The sequence below is a fragment of the Tinamus guttatus genome, unplaced genomic scaffold, assembly GCF_059628265.1.
Source record: "Tinamus guttatus ecotype Peru unplaced genomic scaffold, ASM5962826v1 Tinamus_guttatus_pri_ptg000240l, whole genome shotgun sequence".
Classification (NCBI taxonomy): Eukaryota; Metazoa; Chordata; class Aves; order Tinamiformes; family Tinamidae; genus Tinamus; species Tinamus guttatus.
Window position 1 is genome coordinate 13,974,050 of NW_028288774.1, and position 21,934 is coordinate 13,995,983.

General features: G+C 39.3%; 1 protein-coding gene across 1 annotated transcript in view; it reads left to right on the forward strand.

The window, feature by feature from the left end:
• Nucleotides 1-21,934, forward strand: part of HIPK3 (homeodomain interacting protein kinase 3) — a 60,304-nt gene that overhangs the window by 20,512 nt on the left and 17,858 nt on the right. Inside the window, exons 3-4 of the mRNA XM_088525902.1 lie at nt 18,174-18,297; nt 20,891-21,010. Coding sequence (XP_088382028.1) covers nt 18,174-18,297; nt 20,891-21,010 — 244 coding nt within the window. The remainder of the gene's footprint in view (nt 1-18,173; nt 18,298-20,890; nt 21,011-21,934) is intronic.

Here is a 21,934-nt window from a genome sequence, read left to right on the forward strand (position 1 = left end):
TTGCTAGTCCGGGAAGCACAGAACAAGCTAAAAATTCCTCTGTAAACAACTTGTGCTTGAACATGCTAGCAGATGTTATTCTATCACTTTGAACTGTGCATCACTGAAGTGTATTGGGATATCTTAAAATAGTCAGGGGTGGTGGCCAGAGCCTGTGTACTACTATAGATGGTGCGGCAGTTTTGCTGCGGCAGTGAAATAAGCCAGAAGTACATGCTGCGAAGGGCATTGGCCCGCTCAAGGTCAGCGGGGCTCCCAGTCAGCTGCTGCGCTGTGGGCATGGTTACTGTCACCAGAACGCACGGAAAAAGAGTCCTGATAGCGTGATAATGGAAGGAAGTGCCATTAGGAATGAATTGAGACACTCTGCAAGTTTTCCCCTTTAAAGTTGCAGTGCTGTGGTTGACAGCTTATTTTCTTATCTGAGCAAGCAGAATTTGGTGTCAAGATAAGCTCCTGTGGCTTATGTCTGCTGAACAAATTGCTCTTCTGATTTGGCAAGATTTTGTTTGCAGCTTTTGCACAGACTTTGTTAATTCTTTAGTTGACTTTATATTCTCAACTTGTATTTTATGATTACCGGGACCTAAGTAAAGCCATTTTAAATATTGTTCATGAATGGGAATCTTAGTTTGGCATAACTGTTCATACATATTTGATTAAAAAGTTAGTATTCTGTATTGTAATTTTCTACCCAAAATAATGTGGTCTTGAATATCCTCTTATTCTCTGTTTATAGAATCAGCCTAAGATGTAATTTATGTAACTTGTGCTACATAGCATTCCATATCACTTTCCTTAATATGGAAAAGGAGGGCTACTATGAGTATGCTCCCTTTTCCTCTCCATGCAGAGATCCATAAAATTATGTTGAGGGTGGGCATGGATGAAATACTGGCCAGCCTTTGAGTTATCTTGTTTGACCTACAGAATTTCCAAATGACATTAAGACAGGAGTAACACATGAAGCAATACATGGCACTGTGTAAATGTTAGGGATTCAAGTAATGCCAGCATAGTTTTTGGATTAATGGTGGTGATAGGAGCAACAGGTTAAACTGGAATTGAAATGATGGCTTTTCTTGGTCTCTAGAGTGCTGCAGTCGAAACAATTCTTGTGCTCAAAAACCTTGGTCTTTAGCTGCTGGGCTCTAGTGCCACAATCTCACCATTAGCTTATTTAGCACAAGAGAAGCAAATGCATCCCTTTTTAGTGAAGGTATGTGTAAGTGATAGAATCGGAGTACTTGAAGGTGCATCTAAATTCCTTGGGCTTTCAGGCATCTTAACTTCTGCAGGGAGAGCTGAGTTTGCTTGTTTTTTGGTTTGTTTTCTAATCAGCCGTAAATTTGGAAAGATTTTCTCATTGTAATTCTAAGCACACAATATATAGCTCAAGAGTAAATTACCAGAAATAGCTTATTTGGGAATATGTTTTATTTTGTTTCATCTATTTTTTTGCATACAATAAATTAGTATATATTGTGTAAAATACTGTTACCTGGTTTGCAGTGTGGTAGGAACCTGGCTCTTAAGAAGAATTAAGGTTGAGTTCTTTACCAAAAGAAATGTCCTAATATGTTTTCAGAGAGAGCAAATCAAACCTGTTCTCATCATTCCCTGTTCATCTCATGGCAAATGTTCTATCTAATTTAAGATAGAAGTCTTAAATTCCTATTTTCCTGGTGTATGCTAAGCTGGACCTAATGTGTTGGAGCTAACATGAAGTGCTTGTGGAAGCGGTTTCCCAGTGCAAGGGCTCTTGCAGATTTTGCCGTTTTCCCTTTGTAAGTGCCAGGCGCCTTTCTCCTCTCCTGGGTGCAGCACTGTGTGCTCAAACAAAACACCACCTACTTGCATAGTTCCTGCAACTCAGAATTCTGTGTTTTTAAACAATATTTCTAGTGCCTTATTGGATATTTTTGAGAACTATGAGTCCTTGTTGTTTTAGCTGATCATTAGGAAACCCTCATGAGAACATGCTTTATTGTTTTGCCTCAAATTATTGTTTGTGTCTATGTAATATTTTTAAGAAAAGCTGTTACTTTACAGTAATATCAGGATTCAGGGCATGTATGTATGTAAATAGATATTTCTGTATATAACTGATTCTGCTCTTCATTTTGCAAGGTCGCAACTATTGTGAATTCATTATGTTCTTTAATTGTCAAAGTTGATTCTAGGCATTGATTTGGAACAGATTTTTTGGTTAACATATTTATTGCTTTCAATGAAACTTACAAGATAGCTTTCTCATGTGTTACACTGCACTGTATAGCTTTCCTGTAGCTATGTAGCTTATGTAAATTATTTATAATTTTAATGTAGCACTCTTGGAAAGATTTTCTTTCCAGACCATATTACTCTTTTATCAATTAGTAGATGCCATTTTTTAAAATAGGTTTGAGCTGTTAAGTATGCTGTAGGTCATTAAGCTTGTGCAGCATATGCTGATAAAGTCTGATGACAAAGATAGCATTTGTGCTGATGGCATTCAATATTGTGTGGGTTGGTAGTGCGTTTGTGTGTTTGTGCGTTTTTTTTTTAGTTTTGAGCCTTCTGACTTTTGATAATTTTCCCCTTTTGCTATCCAGGTCTCTTTCTAAAAAATTTTAGAAAGATACAGTATTTAATTAGGGATGTTTTAAAGAAGGTTTTAAAACAGTGTGGTTTTCAACAGCTTTTCCATGTAACTTCTGCACCGTGTGAATGTTTTGAGAAGCACTCTTAATGCATTGTTTTCTGCATCTTGGGCTTGGCCATGCTTTTGGGGTCAGTAAAGTTGTAAGTTAACTGGTTCTGGACCCTCTTATGGTAAATATGGAGGGTGTAATGTGGATCTTGGACTTTGCTAGATCTGGCCAATAACTTCTGCTGTGGCTGGTACCACTCTGTAGACTTTGTAGGGTGACTTTTCCCTGCACTTCCCAGTGTTAGGTTGTCATCTAGCCTGGAATTATGTCACTAACTTCCCTCTGTGGAACTATGTTTAAATTAAAGCTTTCCTGTACTGAAGATGTTGCTGAGAACTTTGCTGTTACAGTTAATACTGGTATGATGCTGCTGCTTAATTTTCCTGCGTAGGGGAGGGCTAACAAATGCCACCTGTCAAGTGTTCAGCTGATATTTATAAATTATTTCTTGTGGTTTCTTTATTGGTCCCTCGACCTTACTAGTAGCTGACCTCTGTGGACTGCCTATCTCACCGGGTTGACATACAGTCCTATTTTTACCTTACCCAAACCACTTATGTCCCTAGTGCTGTTTTGCTTTGTGCGATCTGCCTGTTTAATGTGGTGTTTAATGTAGGCACTGGTTGTTTTAGATCACTGTGAGAGAGAGCTGCAAAAGGACGTTAGCAAGCTGAGAGATGCTAAACTAGGGAAAAAACATTATAATGCTGTTGTGTATTAAATAGCAGATGTGTAGCAGTTGGTGTCTAATGCGAGTGCCTGCGGTATTCGGTGGCACCGTCCTAACTCTTGCTCCGCAGCAGCGGCTAGACAGGCAGGGACGGGCTAGGTGAGGAAAGTCATTTTGTATGGAGCATGGAGCGCTCTGACAGAACAGCTTCAGAGTTGCCTACACACAACAAACACATTTTAGTCCATTTTATTTTACCTCTGCTTTTATGGAGCTTGCATTGGCTGTGATCGTTGAGCACAAATGAGAAGCGCCTATTTGGGTTTGTGTTTCTGTCTGTCAGTGTTCTTGCCTCTGTAGGAGCTGTATCAGATGACTCTGCTCCTCTGGTGTAATGGAAAAAATGTAGAGTGCCAAATTTGAAAGGGAAGCCCTCAAATTTAGTTCAACCTTGATTGCAAATTAACTAAGAATTGAAGAGGTGCTGTCCCTTATGCAAGTTTCCTATTTTATAGCTTCTTTTTCTTTATTTTTGACTCTTCAGCACTTTAGTTGTGTATGTGTAGAGAATCCAGCTCTCATGAGCGTTGGCTGACTCCTGCAGGCCTATATCAAATAGTGCCAGTTATCTACCAACGGGTGAAAGTCATATTTTGCCAAGATAAATAATCTGTATTAACTTTAATGCAGAAGATGGTCTTACATAAACAAGGAATGCCAACTTGTAGGGCAAGGACCTCAGTCCTTTCTCTTTTTTTGGCTAAATTAAACCTTTTTTTTTTTTTTTTTAAAACATCCTCAAATATGTAGCTTTTCTGAGTCTGTGAGGTAAGAACTCACTTCACATTCTGCAAGCAAGTGACTTCTGGGGAATGCAACAAAAATGCTGTCCCCTGGGACAGCAGTGCCCAGGGTGTGCAGTGACACCAACTGTGGTGTGAAGGCAAAAAGTGTGGGTAGTTTAATAGTAGAGGGCATATGAAGTTTTCATTCTTTAGCTCATATATATGCACACACTGTTATAGCTTTCGTTTCCTTGCCCAAGACTGTTCCAGTGTAATTTGTTTTAACCATCTCTCCATTTTTTAGACTTTTTTCCTTAATGTTGTAAGGATTTGTTACCTATGTATCACTGGATACATGGATATGTATCACATATGCGACATCTATAACTTTGCATTGGTGAGTTGTGAGAATGAGAAACAGGGAATTCTGTTTTGTCCTACAGCTTAAACTTGTGCGATGGAATTTTTCAGACTAAACTTACGTTAATCTTACTGAGGCCAGATCAGTGAATATGATTGCCCTAAAATCCTGGTAATTTTGCTTCTTGTGAAGGACTTTTGACACCTTATTGAAAGCTTGGAGTTCACTCATGTTTTGCAGAGTCTTCTATTGACTTGGGCTGATGCAGGTCCATTGAAATGACTGCTTTTCTAGGCATGTGTGTGGCTTCCCGGCCTGAGCAGGTGGAACCTAGGGAGGAAAAAGAGGCATGCTTGGTGCTTCATCTCCTGCAATATTCACCTGGGGATGCTCTGTAACTTGATTCAGCCTGGCATCCACCCTGCCTTGGCACTCGGGCTGTGCAGAGAGCAGTGCTGTGGGCTCAGGTGCCTTGCAAGCACTGCAGGCCCAGTGTCCCTTGTTAGCTGTACAGTTTTCAGGGCTTTCAAAAGGGTAACGCATATGGAGAGGGTGTGCTTGAACTTGGGCTTCCTTGTAGGTAGGTAACTCCTGTCTAACAGTCGCTCACTAATCTATGTAATTATTTTGAGAATTTAAGTACCTTAAGTAGCCAGCTTTTCTGCCTTAATAACATTTTATGTAATTGGGTCCTTCCCATGTTCCCCATGGGCTCAAAAATATCCAGCACTGTAAAATTTTAAATATGCAGGAGATGTAGGAATGCAATGGAAGTATTTGAAAGAGGAATATGTGATTACATAAGCTTATGTTCTTTAGTATGCTGGAAGATCTTCTTTGTGAAAAGCAAAATATCTTTTAATGTTTTTATTTCTGTAACTGTTATATTTCAGTAGTTATGATTTCCTTGCTTCTTGTTTTGAATATACTGTCATGTTGTTCAAGTACTTGGTGTAATAGTGCTTTTCCTGGGTATTTATGATGTGTCAAAATATGTTCTATTTCTTTATTTAAATAAGATTTTCAGGAAAAATTTTTGTACCCTTAATTTACCCTGAACTTCTATTTTTCATTATCCTTATTTTTTGAGTTCCCTAATGATACACCTAAGAAAAAATTGAAAGCTTTTCCCCCCCGCCCCCTGAAACCTGATTTATGAGGTTTATGAGAGTGTTAAATGCTGAGCTGCTCGGGCTCCATAGCTTGTTAGTGTCCTTGTGTTGCAGCTTTGGTGCCTAGCAGGGCACTTGTGCCCTGTCCTCGTGAGGATGTTGGCTTGTAGCATCCCCCGCGGCCGAGTTCCACCGTCGGGGCTGCGTATTGCGTGAAGCCGCTGGTGCATGGCTATAAACCGGCCACGGTGGTGCTGTGTAGCAACAGATAATTTTAGTGCATGAATGACCAGGGTTTTGAAATGGAATAGCTGCCTAATGATTTTTGCTGAGTCGGGTGGGAACCTGGACAAATTGGGTAAAATCTGAGTGGAAAATGGTATCATAAAACTCACTGAGGAGCTCCATTCAGGTATAGCAGAGCTGGGGAACTGGGACTTGCTCACCTTTGTCTTGAGCACACATGCTTTCCTTGGGTCGCGTGCCTTGTGTGCTGAAACATTTTTGGCCATTTGTCTCCTCTCTGTCTCCTACTAAGCTCTATTAAAATCAAGAGGCAGATAAGGTTGTTGGGAGGGGGGAAGGAAGTAGCCTTCACAATTTAGTAACAGAAAGAGAACTTGCTCACAAGAGAGGAATTTAAGTCAATTGTTTTTCTGTTTCAAGCACAACAGGAACTTGCTCTGACTCTAGGGTAAGTTTGCTTCTCTCCTGAGTTAGCTGTGATGAGGGAGAAATTAAGCAACAGCTGAGTTTTGTTTGTATTGAAAGGGCTCTTAGTTACCATGCTGGAATGGAAGGAGCAGAATTTTCTTTCAATTTGTCTACCTCTATTTCCTTCCTGCCCAGGTGGAAGGGCGAGGGCACTGCAAAGCCTGAGATTTTCAGTAGCCCGGTGGAGGGGATGTTTTCCAATTGCACTACTCTGAGCATGTATGCAAGGGAATTGCGATGTTGACACTTAACGGTGCTTCCTGGATGGCTTTCTTGTGTATTAATCTTTTAGGTGTCCCATGTGAACTACAAAGTGGATGGATGAAGTGATTATACATACATATGAATGGCCTTCCTGAGTGGGATTAAAAAAATAAACAGTTATTAACTGTTTCTATGAAAATTCAGAGAGCTTCCTTGGACTTAATGTCTGGAGATTGACTAGCATCCAGATGTCAATGTTGGTAGGGTCAAAACTGAGTCTTCTGTTTTTTTCTTTTTTTTTTAATATTTAATTTCTTAGTTTAAAGATGTTGCACTCTGCAGCAAACTAACAAATTATTTAACTTCCTAAACTGAGAGCAATGTACCTGCTAGTTTGATTATAACAGGTAATTCTGTCACACATCTCTTGAATATTCTTTGCAGCAGTTTTTAGTGCATTTTCAGAGCAAAATCATGATGAGCTTGTCCTAATCATCGCAGACTGGATAAAGAAAATAGCTTGTAGGTTTGTTCTGGAAATGATGACTTGACAGTAGCTGCTGGCAGTGGAATTTAGCTATCAATAGTGTACTAATCCAGTTAAGCAAGAACCTTTCATAGGGAAATACTGGTGGTATTCTGGCGAAATAATTACCTTTAAAGTAATGATGGAGCTTGTAAACATTGTCTCTGTATTTTTGTGTCTTTTCATGATTATTCAACAATGTTATGACACAGCAATAACTCATCATTGAAGTGGTTGCGCGTGCAGTATCTTTTGGTGGTACTTGCTTTACAGCGTTCATATCTAAAATTATGTTGATGTCCGTCTATTTAACTGTCTGGGTTCTGCCTGTTTCTGTTCACTTTTTACAACATACCAAAGCCCCCAACAATTTCTGTTACTTGTGTTCATACACATTTTTTACCTTGCAGAAGGCTTGTGCTGAGACAGTGGTGGCTGCAGTAAGTCTGTAAAGCTGGTTTCCCTGCAGTGTGCACATGTGAGCCTGAGACATCGTTGAAAATCAATTTTCATCGTGGCCTTTTCCCCTTTGCAGCTCAGCTCTCCATCTGTTCTTGGGAGAAGCAGAGAAGTTTGGCAATTAAGCAGTGGTTTAAAGCAACTGGAATGAAGATGACCAGGCTAAATCCCTTTAATTCAGTTATCTTGTACTGTAATTCAGTCTCCGAATTCATAAAGTTTTATCATAGATTTTTGCCTGACACACACGCACTGGATGGGAAAACAGCAGTGCTCTGTTCTTTCCCCTTTGTCTCCTTTCACTGCATACACAGATACCAGTGAGAGGTAGGAACTGCACAACTCAGGTAGGTAGCTATTCTGATCCACAAAACTTGCTTTCAGGAATTCTTTCAAGATGATAGAGCTCATAACACCATATTCTGCACCAACACCATTGTCATGCCAGTTGTTTTTTAAAGCCTGTGACAGGTTCCTTAAACATTAGAGCACGAACTATGTCACAAATATTAGCTTGTGGATGACTCTAAACCTACAGATGTGTTTATAATATAGTGTGTGTGTGTATGTATATGTTTTCCTCTAACGGAGCTAATCAGCCAAGGTTGAACCACCTCAAATTCTTGGCAAATGAAGCCCAAAGGTACTTGTTAGGCCAGCTGAGGAGGTGAGTGTTCCTGGTCACGTACCACTTGCAAGCTTTAAAAGGAGCACTGTAATATTATGTTGGCCATCCTTGGGGAACATAACAAGGGTAGGCAGAAAACAAACTATTTTAGCATAGGGAGTCTTATTATAGAAGGCAGTTACTTGACATATCTGAACAGAAAATCCTCTTCCCTTGGTACTTCACCAAAATGGCTATTCTTGTTTTAGGTACTCCCAATACCACACCAATGTGTGGAAAGTCACAAATGCTCTTTTGGCAAATAGTGATTTTTGTCTTCAGGTTGTCCTTTCTGAGCAAGTCAGATTTGGGGATTCTTGGGCGTCTGCTGGGTTTTATGTCTTTCCCAGCTGGCTACTTTTAGTTACTCATGTTTTTTTTAAAAAAATCCATAATTTCAGATCACGAAGTTAATAGGCATATGGCCATTTTCAGAGTTGGAGACAGAAAAAAAAAAACCAAAACAAAATACTACGTCACTGTCATTCAATCTAGATCTTAACTGACTAATAAAAATATTCTTATTTGTAGTTATGCTCTAGTTGAATCTTCTCCTCTTAAGATTGTGTTACTAGTCTTTTAAGTTTCTTTTGTTTTTTTTTGAGTTAGTCCTGGTGACTATGCTTGTTCCTAACTGTTTGTTGTCAAGAGATTATTTCTGGGTAAAATGTCAAGTATCGCAAGGCTTAAGCAATTGTTGTGTAGTGTATAAACTTGCCCTCCTTGTGTCCCAATGACATTGCTAGTGTGTCAGGGGCTCACAGAGGCTTTTCCCACTGCTTCCCAGCAGTTTTGCCAGGATGAGGCCAGCAGATCCCCTGGGGCTGTGAGATTACTGTGGCTGCCCTAATGTGCATCACTCTGTGATGATTTATGCTCTATAGTTTTTGCAAAACATTCAGGCAAAACTGACCTTGGAAATTAAGTTACATGAAAATCCCTTTGAGATGATCATAGTGATCTGTCTGACTTCATCTTCAGTTTCTAACTTAGCACATGCCAAAGCTTTCATGGTTTCAAGTGCTGGGAAAAGACATTTCTTTGTAGCAGACAGTACTGAGTTGTCCCACAGCTGCTCCCCCAGCGTTATGGAGAAGCGATGACTGTGGAAGGGACTTCAGCCAGATATGTAAATGGTTATTGGTAGCAAAGGAATGTTTAGCCGATGAACTTTGTTAATGCTCGCTGATGTTGGGAACCGCAGTGAAGTACAGGAACATCACAAACATGAGATGAAGAAAACTGCTGTGATTGCCCTCAAGTAGAGAAACTTGCCTGGCCAACTTGCAGGCAGCAGACAAGGAGAGCGCTGCGGGTGCCAGCGCTGTGTGGGCTTCTCTGCGCAGCGGCACCCTTTTAGTTCAAGGAGACATTAAAGCTTTTCTTCCAGGTTTAATATGCACAGGTAAGTTGGTTAGTTTAGCTTTAGCTTTCATCTTTTCAACACCATAGCAGTGGTTGAAAAATATTTCTCGAGTGTAGATACTCGAAGTTGAAAGCATCTCCTTATGTATAAGGCTAATCTATTATTACTGCCCTGGATTTGATGCAGAGGATTTACCTAGATGAAAACCTTGAGGTCCCATTATCTCTTTTTCTACTATACTATAGTATACACTAGCTGTATATATAGTTATATACATACACTGCAAACATATATACATACACATCTGTTTTTAACTTGTGCTTGTATGACAGAAAAATTACATTGTTCTACTTCATTAAAAAGAATTGCCAGTTACCACAGTTTCTTTTCCTGTGGTGCAGGGATGGAGGTTTGTTTTAGTGTTAGGTGTGAGGCAAAAACAGCTTAAAGAAATAAAAACTTGACTGTTTATTTAGTAGAAAGAAAAAATGAAAAGATTTTTAATATTTGGGTGCATTTTTTAAGTTCTCATGGTATATTAATTCTAAAAAAGTTTACTTTGTTCAAAAAGTTGAACTCGCAGAAATGCTAAGATTCCTTGCTGTAGTTGCACTGCTGTTGCAGCATGTGGTTGGATTCTGATACAACATGAATCTCAATGTAATAGATACATAGTTAAGTAGTTTATTTTGGGATCTGAAACTTCTCTAATAATAGAATGGCTCTCCTTTCAGCAGGAAAGGACAAATACGTTAAAATGTGATACTGAGGAAGGAAAAGCAGGAGAAAAAGGGGAAAAATATGCAAAGCTGGTACTCCTGGCATTTAAGGCTGGGAAATACATGAAGGGGAACTGCCATCTATGGATTCCTTAAGCAGGCTGCAGTGTAACAGCAAGCAGGTGATGTGACATACTGGAAGGCTGAAGCCTTACAGTCTACCCTACCAAAATAGACCTGTGTAATGCTTATGTAAGCAGTTCATAGGTTTGAAAGTGGGGTGTGGGGAACAAAAACATTACATTCTCTAATGTCATTTCTTAGTTTTGTCAAAATATTATCAGATGGTTTGTGATAGTGTCCAAAAACTTGGGTTTCTGTGTAGCTGTGCTGATGGAAGCCCTGAAAAGGCAGTAAGAATGTTACCTCTTCTGATGGTGTCATATTTTACACCAGAGATGTAATCATAGGAATTAGAATTGGAAAAGCTTATCGGTCATCCATCTGCTCATTTGGCAGTGCAGCAGAGATAACTGCAGTAGCATGGAAATTAGTCCAGTTAGAGCTTTGGTGCATACTGTATGCTTCATTTGTTTAAAATGTTACTGTATGGAAGCAACAAGACAATACTGTAACAGATACATATGTGCTAGATATGAATCTAGCAGCGTTTGAAAAGATTTTTGTTCACTAAGCTTTATTGCAGTCTTAGAGGTTTAATTTCATGTAACAATAATGTTAACCCAGCTGCCCCAGTTGGTGCTCTGTGGGTTCTCTGCCATAGCTTTCTTGTCATGCTTCTGTTAGGTTTTTTTCCATTTAGCAGCTGACATAACTATTAAATGACTGGATACTACTTTATATAGGGGAATATGCAAAGTGAAACGGATTGGCTGTTCCACTTATTTGGTGAAGTAAGCATGAATCTCCCATGTGGACCTGTAGCCTCAGTACTTAAGAATTTGCTAGACACTGCCCTTTCATTCTTTTAAAATAGTAATTTCCCCTAGATTTTTGTGCTTGCTTGTAATTTTAATTAACAGAAATCAATCAAATCTATCAAGACTCTTTACTAGAGATGAATAAGTAGAAAAAAAATGTGTGATCTTAGTTGTTTCCTACCTGGAGGCGAGGGAGAAAAACAAAAATACAACCCACAAACCTGAACATTTCTGATGCTTAGTAGATCTGGTAAGCAGTAGCAGAAAATATTAAGGTAAAAATTGCGGTGGCTATTTAGACATATAATCCTTCAGTCCCATGACAGGCTGCTGGGATAACTTTCCTGTAATTCTGTTCTGTTAGAAGAAATATATGAATTGCTCTGCTTTGATTTGTGTTCTTGTGTCTACCTGCTCAGTTTTGCGCCGTATGCTCCATTTGCTTGCAGTTCCTGTGTGTGAGTAAGCACGTATCGGTGTCCCTCTATATAAGGTTTGAACATGAGAAGTGTTTCTGCTCTGTGGTGAGGCCAGGGTGAGCCTTCAGTTAGACAGCAGCCCTGTGTCACAGCTTGTACGCTGTGCGTGGTGTGGCAGCTGGTGATGTGTTGGTCCCTTAGCCATCGAGTGTTATTTAGCTTCACAAAACTTTGTTATGCTAAAACGAAGCTGCTTCTGTCAGGAAATGAAAATTTCCTTTGTGCAGCCCATAGACAACAGCATAGCAATTAGGTGTCCTTAGAGCTGTGGTGACTCAGTTCCTCCTGTGAGCACTAGCCTCCTCCTTTGAAGGAGCTCTGGAAGGATGAATGGGGTGTAACTTCTCTCTTCTTGAATGTGTTGATTTGCACTGTTTTGTGGTACCTGGTGACATAGCTCTAAATTATAAAGGATTGATTTTTTTTTTTTCTCATGTGTCATAGACATAGATGCCTCTATCCTACTTACTTTCCCGGAGTCTGTGGCTGAGTATTTACATTTTTGCTTTCATTATAAATCCTTTTACTTAACAACAAACAAAAAGCAGACTGTTAACTATGTACTTCCTAATGTCCAGTCCCAGTTAGAGCATTACAAAACTCTGCAAGAAAACTCAAATTCTGACTGTTTAGAGGTAATTTTGCTTTATAGGTTGACAGCAACAATCCTGTCAGAATGATGGGAGGAAAATAAATTTGTTTGGAATTACCTATCATGCTTATATCTAAGAATAAATGTGTATTAATACATGGCACTGCTAATCTGTACATTAACATCCAGATATGCTTAAAAGCAAGAGACAACTGAACTATGAAATTTGATTTAAAAAAATAGTTTTCACTCAGGTGAAAAGTTATTTTGCCTATACTCGTGTTAAGCATTTCTAGAAATTTTAAATTTTTCAATCTAGTGAAATGGCATTCAGAAGGAAAAAAAAATATTCTGACCATGAAGATTGCCAAAGTGTTTTAATTTGGAGTGCTTGAGTAACTCTTAATTTTTTGCAACAAGATGGATTTCAATAACAGGAAATGGGAAATACATCTGATCAGATCCATGGCCTATGTACTTACTGCCTGGTTGCTAGAGAAAATTTCCTACAGCATAAGGTTGCCATTTGGTGATTTCTGAAGCAAGTTTCTTCCAGCTCTATATAATTAATGGCTGTTTAACTGTATACTGATATAAAAGTGATATCTTAATTTAAAGCAGTTGTGGGTGTTTTTCTGTCAAACTATTAAGTACTATTAATGCATTAATAAATATATAAACATAATATATATTAATGTATTTCAGTAGTAGCCCATGATTCTAAGGCTCATAAAAGTTCCTAGCTTTTATATTTGCATCTGTCTTGAATCTCAAAGAGGATGGGGGATTTTTTTGTTTTCTGTAGTGAGGCAGGTTGTTAGGAACACCTGTTTACTCCTTTTCATTATTGTGTATGATCTGAGTAATGTCATTCCTTTTTCCTTAAAACTTTATAATTTTAATCGGGATTTCTTCTAAGTATCTCCAAGCCTTTAATTTACATTGTCCTTCTCTGCGTCTTTTCTATTTGATGTATCCTTTTTCAGATGGGGTGACCAAAACTGAACACAGAATTCAAAAGGGAACACACATTCAAGGTGAGGGAAAATCACTAGTTTTCTATAAGGCATAATAATTTTGGATTTGTTTGTCCTTTATTTTGCTCCCAATATTAAGATATTTTTCCTGAGCTGTCCATAAAGTTGTCTACCATTTTTATCCATCGGGAAATTGGTTAACTTACAGGTATTTCATGAATGACTAATTTCTATTAACTCTTAGAGGCTTTACTATACATGATGCATGCTCTACTGCCTGTCACTGTGTTGATCTAATGGAATATTTGAAAAGTCTTCTGAAGGCCACCGCAAATGCTCGAGAGAAGCAACTGTTCTGTGGCTATCTCATCATTTTGAAAGCTGTGCGTGGCTCATTCCCGTTGCATCCCTCAGTTGATTGAAGGGTGCTTGTGTGAAGTCTTGCGAGCCTTTCACAAGGGTTGGCACTCCATGCTCCTAACAGAGCCTGGGAGGTGAAGAAACAGAGCTGTCTGAGGAGACTTAATGTTTCTGTGCCCATCACTATCTCACTACTTGGCTGTATCTTATCTTTCTCTAGGGTCCCCGTTTCTCTAGAAGATGAGTTACATACCCAAATTCTATAAAGTATGCACTTGTGCTGTGCTAGTAATTGTAGTGCGGAATGGGTTGGTTCTCAGGTTTTGGGGCCTGTGTGGACTCCAGTCACTCTTGCACGCTGGATTCATTATGCGAGTGCTCTTTATCTCTCAGGAAGACTTTAAACAGCTCATTTAAAGAATGAAAAAAAGAAAAATATACCCTCTTGGCAATTTCTGTGTGTTATTAGTGACTGTAGTTAGCAGGGTGTTTATCCAGCATATGAATTTTTACATGTTGTTGCAATGGACTAGTGGTAAAGAGGGGTAATGATGTTTAGTTTGAGGGGTACAAATGTCACATTAGATGCTCAGATAAGAAAGGTGGTCTGCATTCATCCACTGTATAAATATGTAGGAATCAAAATTATGTAGAGCTAGTATTAATATTGTTGTTTATGTTTTAAGTCTGCAGAAAGCTACAATACTTGCTCAACCCTATCTGTGAATTTGAAGGGAATTTAATTAGGAATAAAGTAACTGAAGTGGCTAAATCTATGCTGCTATGTATGCTATGTGAAGCTGCTGCTACATGAAAGATACCTCGACTTTTGTTTGTTTTTGGTTTCTGCTTCTGGTATTTTTGCTTGTTTGGTTTTTTCCATAAGTTTCTGGCTCTTGTTGATTTTAGCCTTGGGTTAGAAAAAGAGTCAGTGAATTGCTGCTGGGTGGCTTGTCAATATGGCCACCCAGGGCCTGTGGCACTGAAGGCAGCTTGATGGTGACCCCTGGGCGGAAGCAGTGGGAGGAAGGAGAGCTCAGAGCTGTCCTGCCAGCTCCCCAGAAGCAGTAGCCATGGGGCAAGGATGGCTGTGGTGCCTGGGCCCAGCCTGGCTGCTCTGGACGGGGTTCCAGGCTTTGGTCTCGCAAGGAATGGCCTAGGTGCAACAGGAGGAGCGCGAACCAGTGGGGATGGCTGTTTCTGCACCCTTCCTGGGGTTGGTAATGGCAGGTCTTAGAGAAAAGATAAATGGTCCCTGGTGTACTGTCAGCAGAGAAATACAACTAAAACTCCTTGCTGTCACCTTGTGAAGCCAGGGTCATGTTATGAAGCTTCCTCATCTTTATGCTGGCCAGCAGAACAAACTGCAGTATCAGTTTTCTTACAAGTTCTTACTGCTTCTCATGGGAAGTTCTCTTACAAAAATACTGAAAATGCATGGGTCATGGTTTGTGCTCTAATGAGCAGAAATGAGGCTAAGCAAGAGGCCGAAGCTAATGTTCATTTGCATCTTTCATCTTTTTAAGTATTTCCACTTGTTGCAGACATCTGCTGCAACAGAGCCAAATCAAGCTGTAATGTCAAATGAGAAAACATTTTTTTGGTGTGTTAATCTAGGAGTTGTTACTTAATAAGGTAAGGTGAATCTTTCCAGCCTAGTCGTGGTGCATTTAAATTCTAGATAGTTTCCTGTTACTTCAGTGCTTTTTATTTATGTAAATGCATCCATAAGAGAAAAATGGATACTAGTTTGCTGTAAAATTTTACATTTAATGTCATTTAAGTACTTGATTGGGTACCCTTAATAAAAAACTACAGGAAGTTCTTATCATACTGATATCCCAGGATAAGAAGGTCCAAATGCTCTTTATTAAGCTGGGGACTGTGGTAGCTTCTGATGAATTGGGTATCTTGTCATTTGCTGCAGCTATCCAGTGGCGGTGCACATCGTCTTTAGAGAACTCCTGATTTATGGTCCTTGAGTGAGCCGATGTTAAGTTGATTGGTACTAGGATACCAAACACCGTTAAAATCTGTGATTGTAGTTAGAAAAGATAGAATTTTGCTCTTAAAATGCTTATAAATATGTTGACTTGTATGAAGAAAGAATTGTGGATCATCTAAAATATTTTGAAGGATGACACTGCCTTCTAACTTCTTCTTCCCCCTTGCCAAACTAGATGTTAACCAAAAGATAAAATTCATATTAAAAGTGCCTTCTGAGCATAAGATTAACAAACCATTTCTCTTTGCAAAGTATTTGAGCTGGTAAAAACAAAGAAAATGGGTAAAAACTCTCCTATGTCTTTTGCTGGGACAGCTATGCCATTTCAATGGGCAGTAGTATAATAGAAGGTGTTGAATCTGAAAAGCAACTATTTTTAAATACCCATGCAGTAAGAGCTTTCTCACTCTCTTCCCTGCTTTAAGCTAGTCTGAATTTGCTTTTGTTCTTTGTGCTCGAGTGATACGTTTCAGAGCCCTTTCTGGGAAGGCCTTTACTTCCTGAGCGCTTATCGGCAGCAGTTTAGTTGCTGGGAAGCGAAGAACTATGTTCACTTTTCATTATGTCTCATTCTTTAGATTTGTTAACGTTTTTATTGGTATCTCTTGAAAGACTTGGTACTCTTGAAAGACTAAGATTGTTGTATCTTGTCCCTTTAGTAAAAACTTTATTTCTTTTTCTTGATTTTTTTAATCTCTACTTTTCTAACCTTAGGATTGCAAATAAAGGAAGGTTATCTCTCCTGAAGGCGAGAGGCAGACTGAGTGACTGTGGCTATTTTTGTACAATGCACATATTAAGTGTGGAGTAAATGCAAGAGTTTTTTTAAGTGCTTATTTTAGCAGATGCATTTGGTAAAGCCCTTATATCCATCAACTCTGTATATATTCGTTAAGAATTCAGAGTTGTAACATAATACAACAAAGGCAGCATATTTCAGCAGAGATCTCTTGCAACGCAGCCTAGAGGAGGAATCCATCCAGTAGGGGAGCACAGACATTTACTGCTATTTCTAGTCTTGTGGCATGTGGATATGCTGAATCCATTTCTCAGATAACAAAACTATCTAATACTTACTGCAGTGCCATTATCCTATATGACAAAAATATGCACATTTGGTGTCAAAGTTGATTGTAATGAATACCAACTCTCCCATCTGAGCAAAGTCTGACAGGGTTTTTTTTCCCCTGTAACAAAAGCCAGTATAATTCCAGTGGTCAAACGTGGGGCAGAATTTCCAGAGTCTTTCCCTGGGCAGGGAACATATCCTGGGAGTCATGTTGAGCAGTTCTAAAGCTATTGCACCAAGAACTTCAGAGCCAGAGGAGGTAGATATGTCAACACATGGATTCTACCAACTACTGCCCTTTTTTGAGTCTGTAGCTATGTAAAAAGTGAAGAAGATGCTTTAGCTCTTATGTGTTACTGCAAAGTAACTTGAAAATAAGAATTTGTTCAGGATGGCAGGCCGTTTCTGTAAATTAAATAGTATTTTGATAAAGGTGAATGTCAGGGGACAAGAAAAGCAGGTATTGATTTATAGATCTTTGCTATTTAGAGGTTAAGTGTAGAATGCTAAAACAATGCACCAATGTGTGCTAAGGTGGGTGATAAGCTGTATTTGTTTGTCACTGCAACATTATGTGGTCAGTCGAGTGCTACTGTTCTGCCAGCTGTGATGAAACCAAGCATGTTAGTTTAAGCCTCCACTGTACTGTTCTTTTTGTTTTTTTTTACTTGTTAAGCCACTAACAGATTGTCTGTTTTAAAACAATCACATTATGATATGATGCTTTAAATAATATTTAGTGTCTTGGTCTTCCTTCTGTATTACCATGCCTTTTTTTCATTATAATTGAAGTGGGAGAGAAGTTCTAAAACAAAAAATGAAAATAAAGCTCCATGATATCTATGCAATACTTCAGTTTTGCTCTTTGAGAACAAAAATGCCAGAAGGCCCTTTAGCAGTTGTGTTATATGTGGGTTTTTTCTTGCTTTCGGAAGAAATTAAAACGTAATTTATTAAATCTGTGAAAAATAAGACCTAGTCTCTAGTGAAACTATTGCATTTTTCTAAAAAAGTGATTTAAAAATTGATTGTTAGGTGATTTGAATATGTATCTGGTTTGCAGTTATGTAATTTGGTAATTTAAGTAATTTTGAACATAATTGTCTAGGTTGAAAATGTGAAAGGGTATTTTCAGATATCTTTGCAAATAAATCATCCTATTCTGTTTAGAGTGTAGTTCTTAGAAGCATATGACACTGAGCAGAAAGAGTGATTGAGGTCATACCAGAGGAAAAGCAAAAAGTTGAGCTACTAACTATTCAGGCAGATGATTTACTTTCATATACGTAGCAAAATGTCTGAGTCACAAAATCCTACCATGTTAATCTAGATAAAGAAAAATGCTGTTCCTGAAGTTGCATTTCTTCATGAAGTAAATAGCTTGTGTTTAAAACCAATGTTTTTGTCATCCTGGATTGTTGAATTACTTTTTCTTCCTAAGGGAAAAACATCAGTAACTCCATTTAATTTGCAGAGCACCGGAGATTATACTGGGATTGCCGTTTTGTGAAGCCATAGACATGTGGTCGTTGGGGTGTGTGATTGCGGAGCTGTTTCTCGGATGGCCACTGTACCCAGGAGCACTGGAATATGACCAGGTAGAAGATTAATTTCACAAGTGTGTGCACACTTTCTGCAGTGTACGCATTTCATTAAAGATCATGAAATTCAGGTGGTGTCATGCTGCTAATATCCTCTTTTAAGGAATGTTTTTTCAGTCTATTGAAACTTACCCTTAATGATTGTCCTAGAAATATAAATCTTATTTCTAGAGCAGAACTGTATAGTGTTGCTTTAAGTTAAATTTCAATTGAAGTTATTCTTTTATCTTCCGAAATAAATGTTGGCATTGAAACTGCTTTTTCTCGGGGAATCTGAAATCTATGGCTACCATCATTGCAACTTTTTGAACTGCTGTGTAGTGGGTTAACTCTGGGTTCCCTGTTCGTGTGTCAGGATTAGTTGTCATCTGAACAATTCTGTTGCTTTCTGGAAATCCAGTGTAGCTCAGAGCTTTGAGGGCTTTTTCTTTGTGGTGAGGAGTAAGAATCAGCAGCTGTATTAATACTGTATATATGCAATGATAAAACTTGAAGCTGTGCAGAGAGAGGAGTCTATCATTTTCTAGCCTAGTGTAGAAATCTGGAAGGATCAGTGTCATGACATTCCTTGTGCTTTTGGTACTGGAAAGTAGTGAAGACTTGTGAAAATTGTGGTCGTAATGGCACTGTCCTATTACTGATTTCCACATTTGATTCAGCATCCCGTGTAAAGGCTCTTCCTCCAGCATACTGCGTGTTATTCAAATCTCCATTTCAGCTTGTGGGCTTCTGGTTCTGAGTGCTTGAGCAGACTTAAAGTAAAATTCATATATTTTTAGAGGACTTTTGTGACAAGTGCTCTCACGGAATATACTGCTGCTGTGTTGGTATCAGTCATGTGCTGTATTTCTGCTTCCTTCATTTGCACAGAGTTTGGTGTTTAATAGGTAGGAAGTGAGCTATGAGGAAAATACATGTTGATGTCTTGGCTAATAGTTAGAAGACCTTTGTGCAATGCAATTCTTCTTAATATGGAGAGTAAAAGAGAAAAGTTACCTTCACCAGTACTGTAATTCACCTTGTTTTGTAAGGAAGAAGGCATTTATTCTGGAAACTTTCAGGCCAGACTAGAGGAAAAGGCCTGGAAATTGAGAAAGGACTAAAATATGTAGTTTGCAGAATCACTTCCACTTTTTACCCTGTACTTCTGTGAACAGTTCCTTATCTTTGGACCCCAATCTGCAGGGTAGGTAATCGTGGCCCCTGGATGTGAACTGTGGCCCTGGGCCGTGTTAGCAGTGACCCCTTATGCAGGGGTTGGAACTGTGGAAGATCCTGCCAGTGTCTGGATTCTTCCTTCAAATTAACTTAAGATTCTTGCTGCTGGAAGCAGCCCAGAGTGTGGCAACTAGAGTGCATAGCTGCAAGCTGTAGATTTCTTAGATGTGTACTGTGCTCTGCAACAAAACCTAAAGACCTGATTATGGCAAACTTTGAGAACACAGAATGCTGCTTTGAAACCAAAGTTAGCCCTTCATTCCCTCTGCTCCTTGGCAGCCGTCTTGTTCTCTGCTGAACAGAGGGAGCAGAGCACTTGCCTCCTGATGGGAATGCTTTCTGTCCCGCATCTATCGTCACCTTGCCTGCCCTGAGTTTTCAGGGATACCACTCATCTGTGGTACTTGTTGGCCGAGTACCTCGGCCCAGACAGTTGGGCTGTCCTCCTTCCAGCTTTAGGCATTGAGGTCTCTTTGACAGCTGCTTCCAGTCACTTGTTTCATCTTCTTTGTAGGCCCAGGACCAGCATAGTTTGACCTAGGCCCTCATGAGTAGTCTGAATAAATATAAAAGTATTAGCACTAGTGGCAACCACCTTCCAAGATGCTGTATTTCACTTAACTAGATTAAGAGCTAATCTTTGCCTTCTTTAAAAATGAATACTGTGTTTAAAAGGTGCTTAGTTAAGAAAGCAGTATTGCTTAAGTTTCCTAGAGGCATCAGTTGATATCTTGGCTGGCAGCCTGTCTGATACATATGTGAGAAGTCCCTGTGGAAGAAGCTGCTGTGGAAAGCAGCAATTGCTGTAGCAGGAGGCTGTGTGGAGTCACAAAATGCTTGAGGTTGGGGGGGACCTCTGGTGATGGTCCAGTCCAAACCCACTGCTCAAGCAGGGGCACCTGGAACAGCTTGCCCAGGACTGGCTTCAGGCTTCTTCTGGAGACTCCAGGCATGGAGACTCCACAGCTCATGTGGATAACCTCTCCCAAGGCCATTGCCCTAGTCTCTCCCAGTGTTCAGACAGAACTTGCTGTGTTTCACTTGGTGCCTGTTGTGCCTTTCCAGCTGGTCGGGCCTGGCCTGTCCTGGTGCAGAGGGGTGTCAGCCCCTCAGCTGTGTGACTAAACATTGAAAGGTTTTTCTATACATCAAATGGTTCTGATCCTTTGCTGTGCATAGCTTACTGTAAGAAACTGAGAAGTATGAAGCTTTCAGTGTTAGATTTCTCTCCTATGGAAGATGAAGTTGCTTAATTCAGTCCTCTGAGGATAAATTTTTGTTACTTTTTGAATATAAAATGACCAAATTTTGAAAAGCAGACCTAAACTATGCTGTGAAAAGCAGACCTAAACTATGCTGTTTTTTTCCTCAGATTCGTTACATTTCACAGACTCAAGGTTTGCCAGGGGAGCAGTTGTTAAGCATGGGAACGAAAACTGCAAGATTTTTCTGTAGAGAAACAGATACACCATATTCAAGTTGGAGATTAAAGGTAAACAATATAATATTTAGTGGAAATAGTAGAAAAAGAAAAAGCACTATGAATAGAGAAACCAGAGAAATGAGCTTCCCTCCCTCCAGTACTGCTTCCATATCTTCTGTGGATTGTCTATCCCTTTTTGCTATCCCTTCCGTTTCCTCCATTCCCTACCCCTTTCCTCAAAAATCCTATTCTGAGCTCCTTCCAATGTCCTTTAATTATGAGTTGACTTAAAGGGATGTTTCTTGGTGTCCAAGCTGTTTGGTTGCTGACTCGGATGTGTGTGCCAGGTAGTGAGAATTGAATTTGAATTAAGCCCTGCGTGTCAGTAAGGTACTGAGCAAGTCTTTCAAGTCACTTAGCTACATTTTTTAAAGTGAGGTGAAAATGGGTATCATGGAGACCCAAACTGCTCTGTCAAATTTGGTTGAAACAGGCTTCTCATTTGAAAGATGCAAAGAGAAAAGGAATTCACATGATCACAGTGTGACTGTGTGCCTCATTTCCTTCAAATACTATACTAAAATAATCTTTGTTGGTTGAATGTTATAGTGCAGTGGAAGAACATCTGAAGCTGTATTTTTTTATTGTCCACCCAATTTGTCTCATTTTAAGCAACATTATGATGTGCAAGGCATAACCAGAATTGAAATTTCCTTCCTATGTAAAGGGTTTTCATTTAAATTGCATTTTTTTTGATGTTATTTCACAATACTTACAGTAGACTTGGGGAGTTAAACAGTTAGGGCTGGAAAAAGCTTCTGAAATAGGAAACACTTGGCAAGCTCAAAGCACAAATGGTGTGACACTGGTTAGTAAATCTGCAAGGCACTCTGGGCTGAGTAACCCACCAGGGTTAAGGCGTGGGGTGGTGCTTTGGGGTTTCAGGTCATATAAGAATTCTGTAATTACATTGCTGTGATTATTATAGTTTTC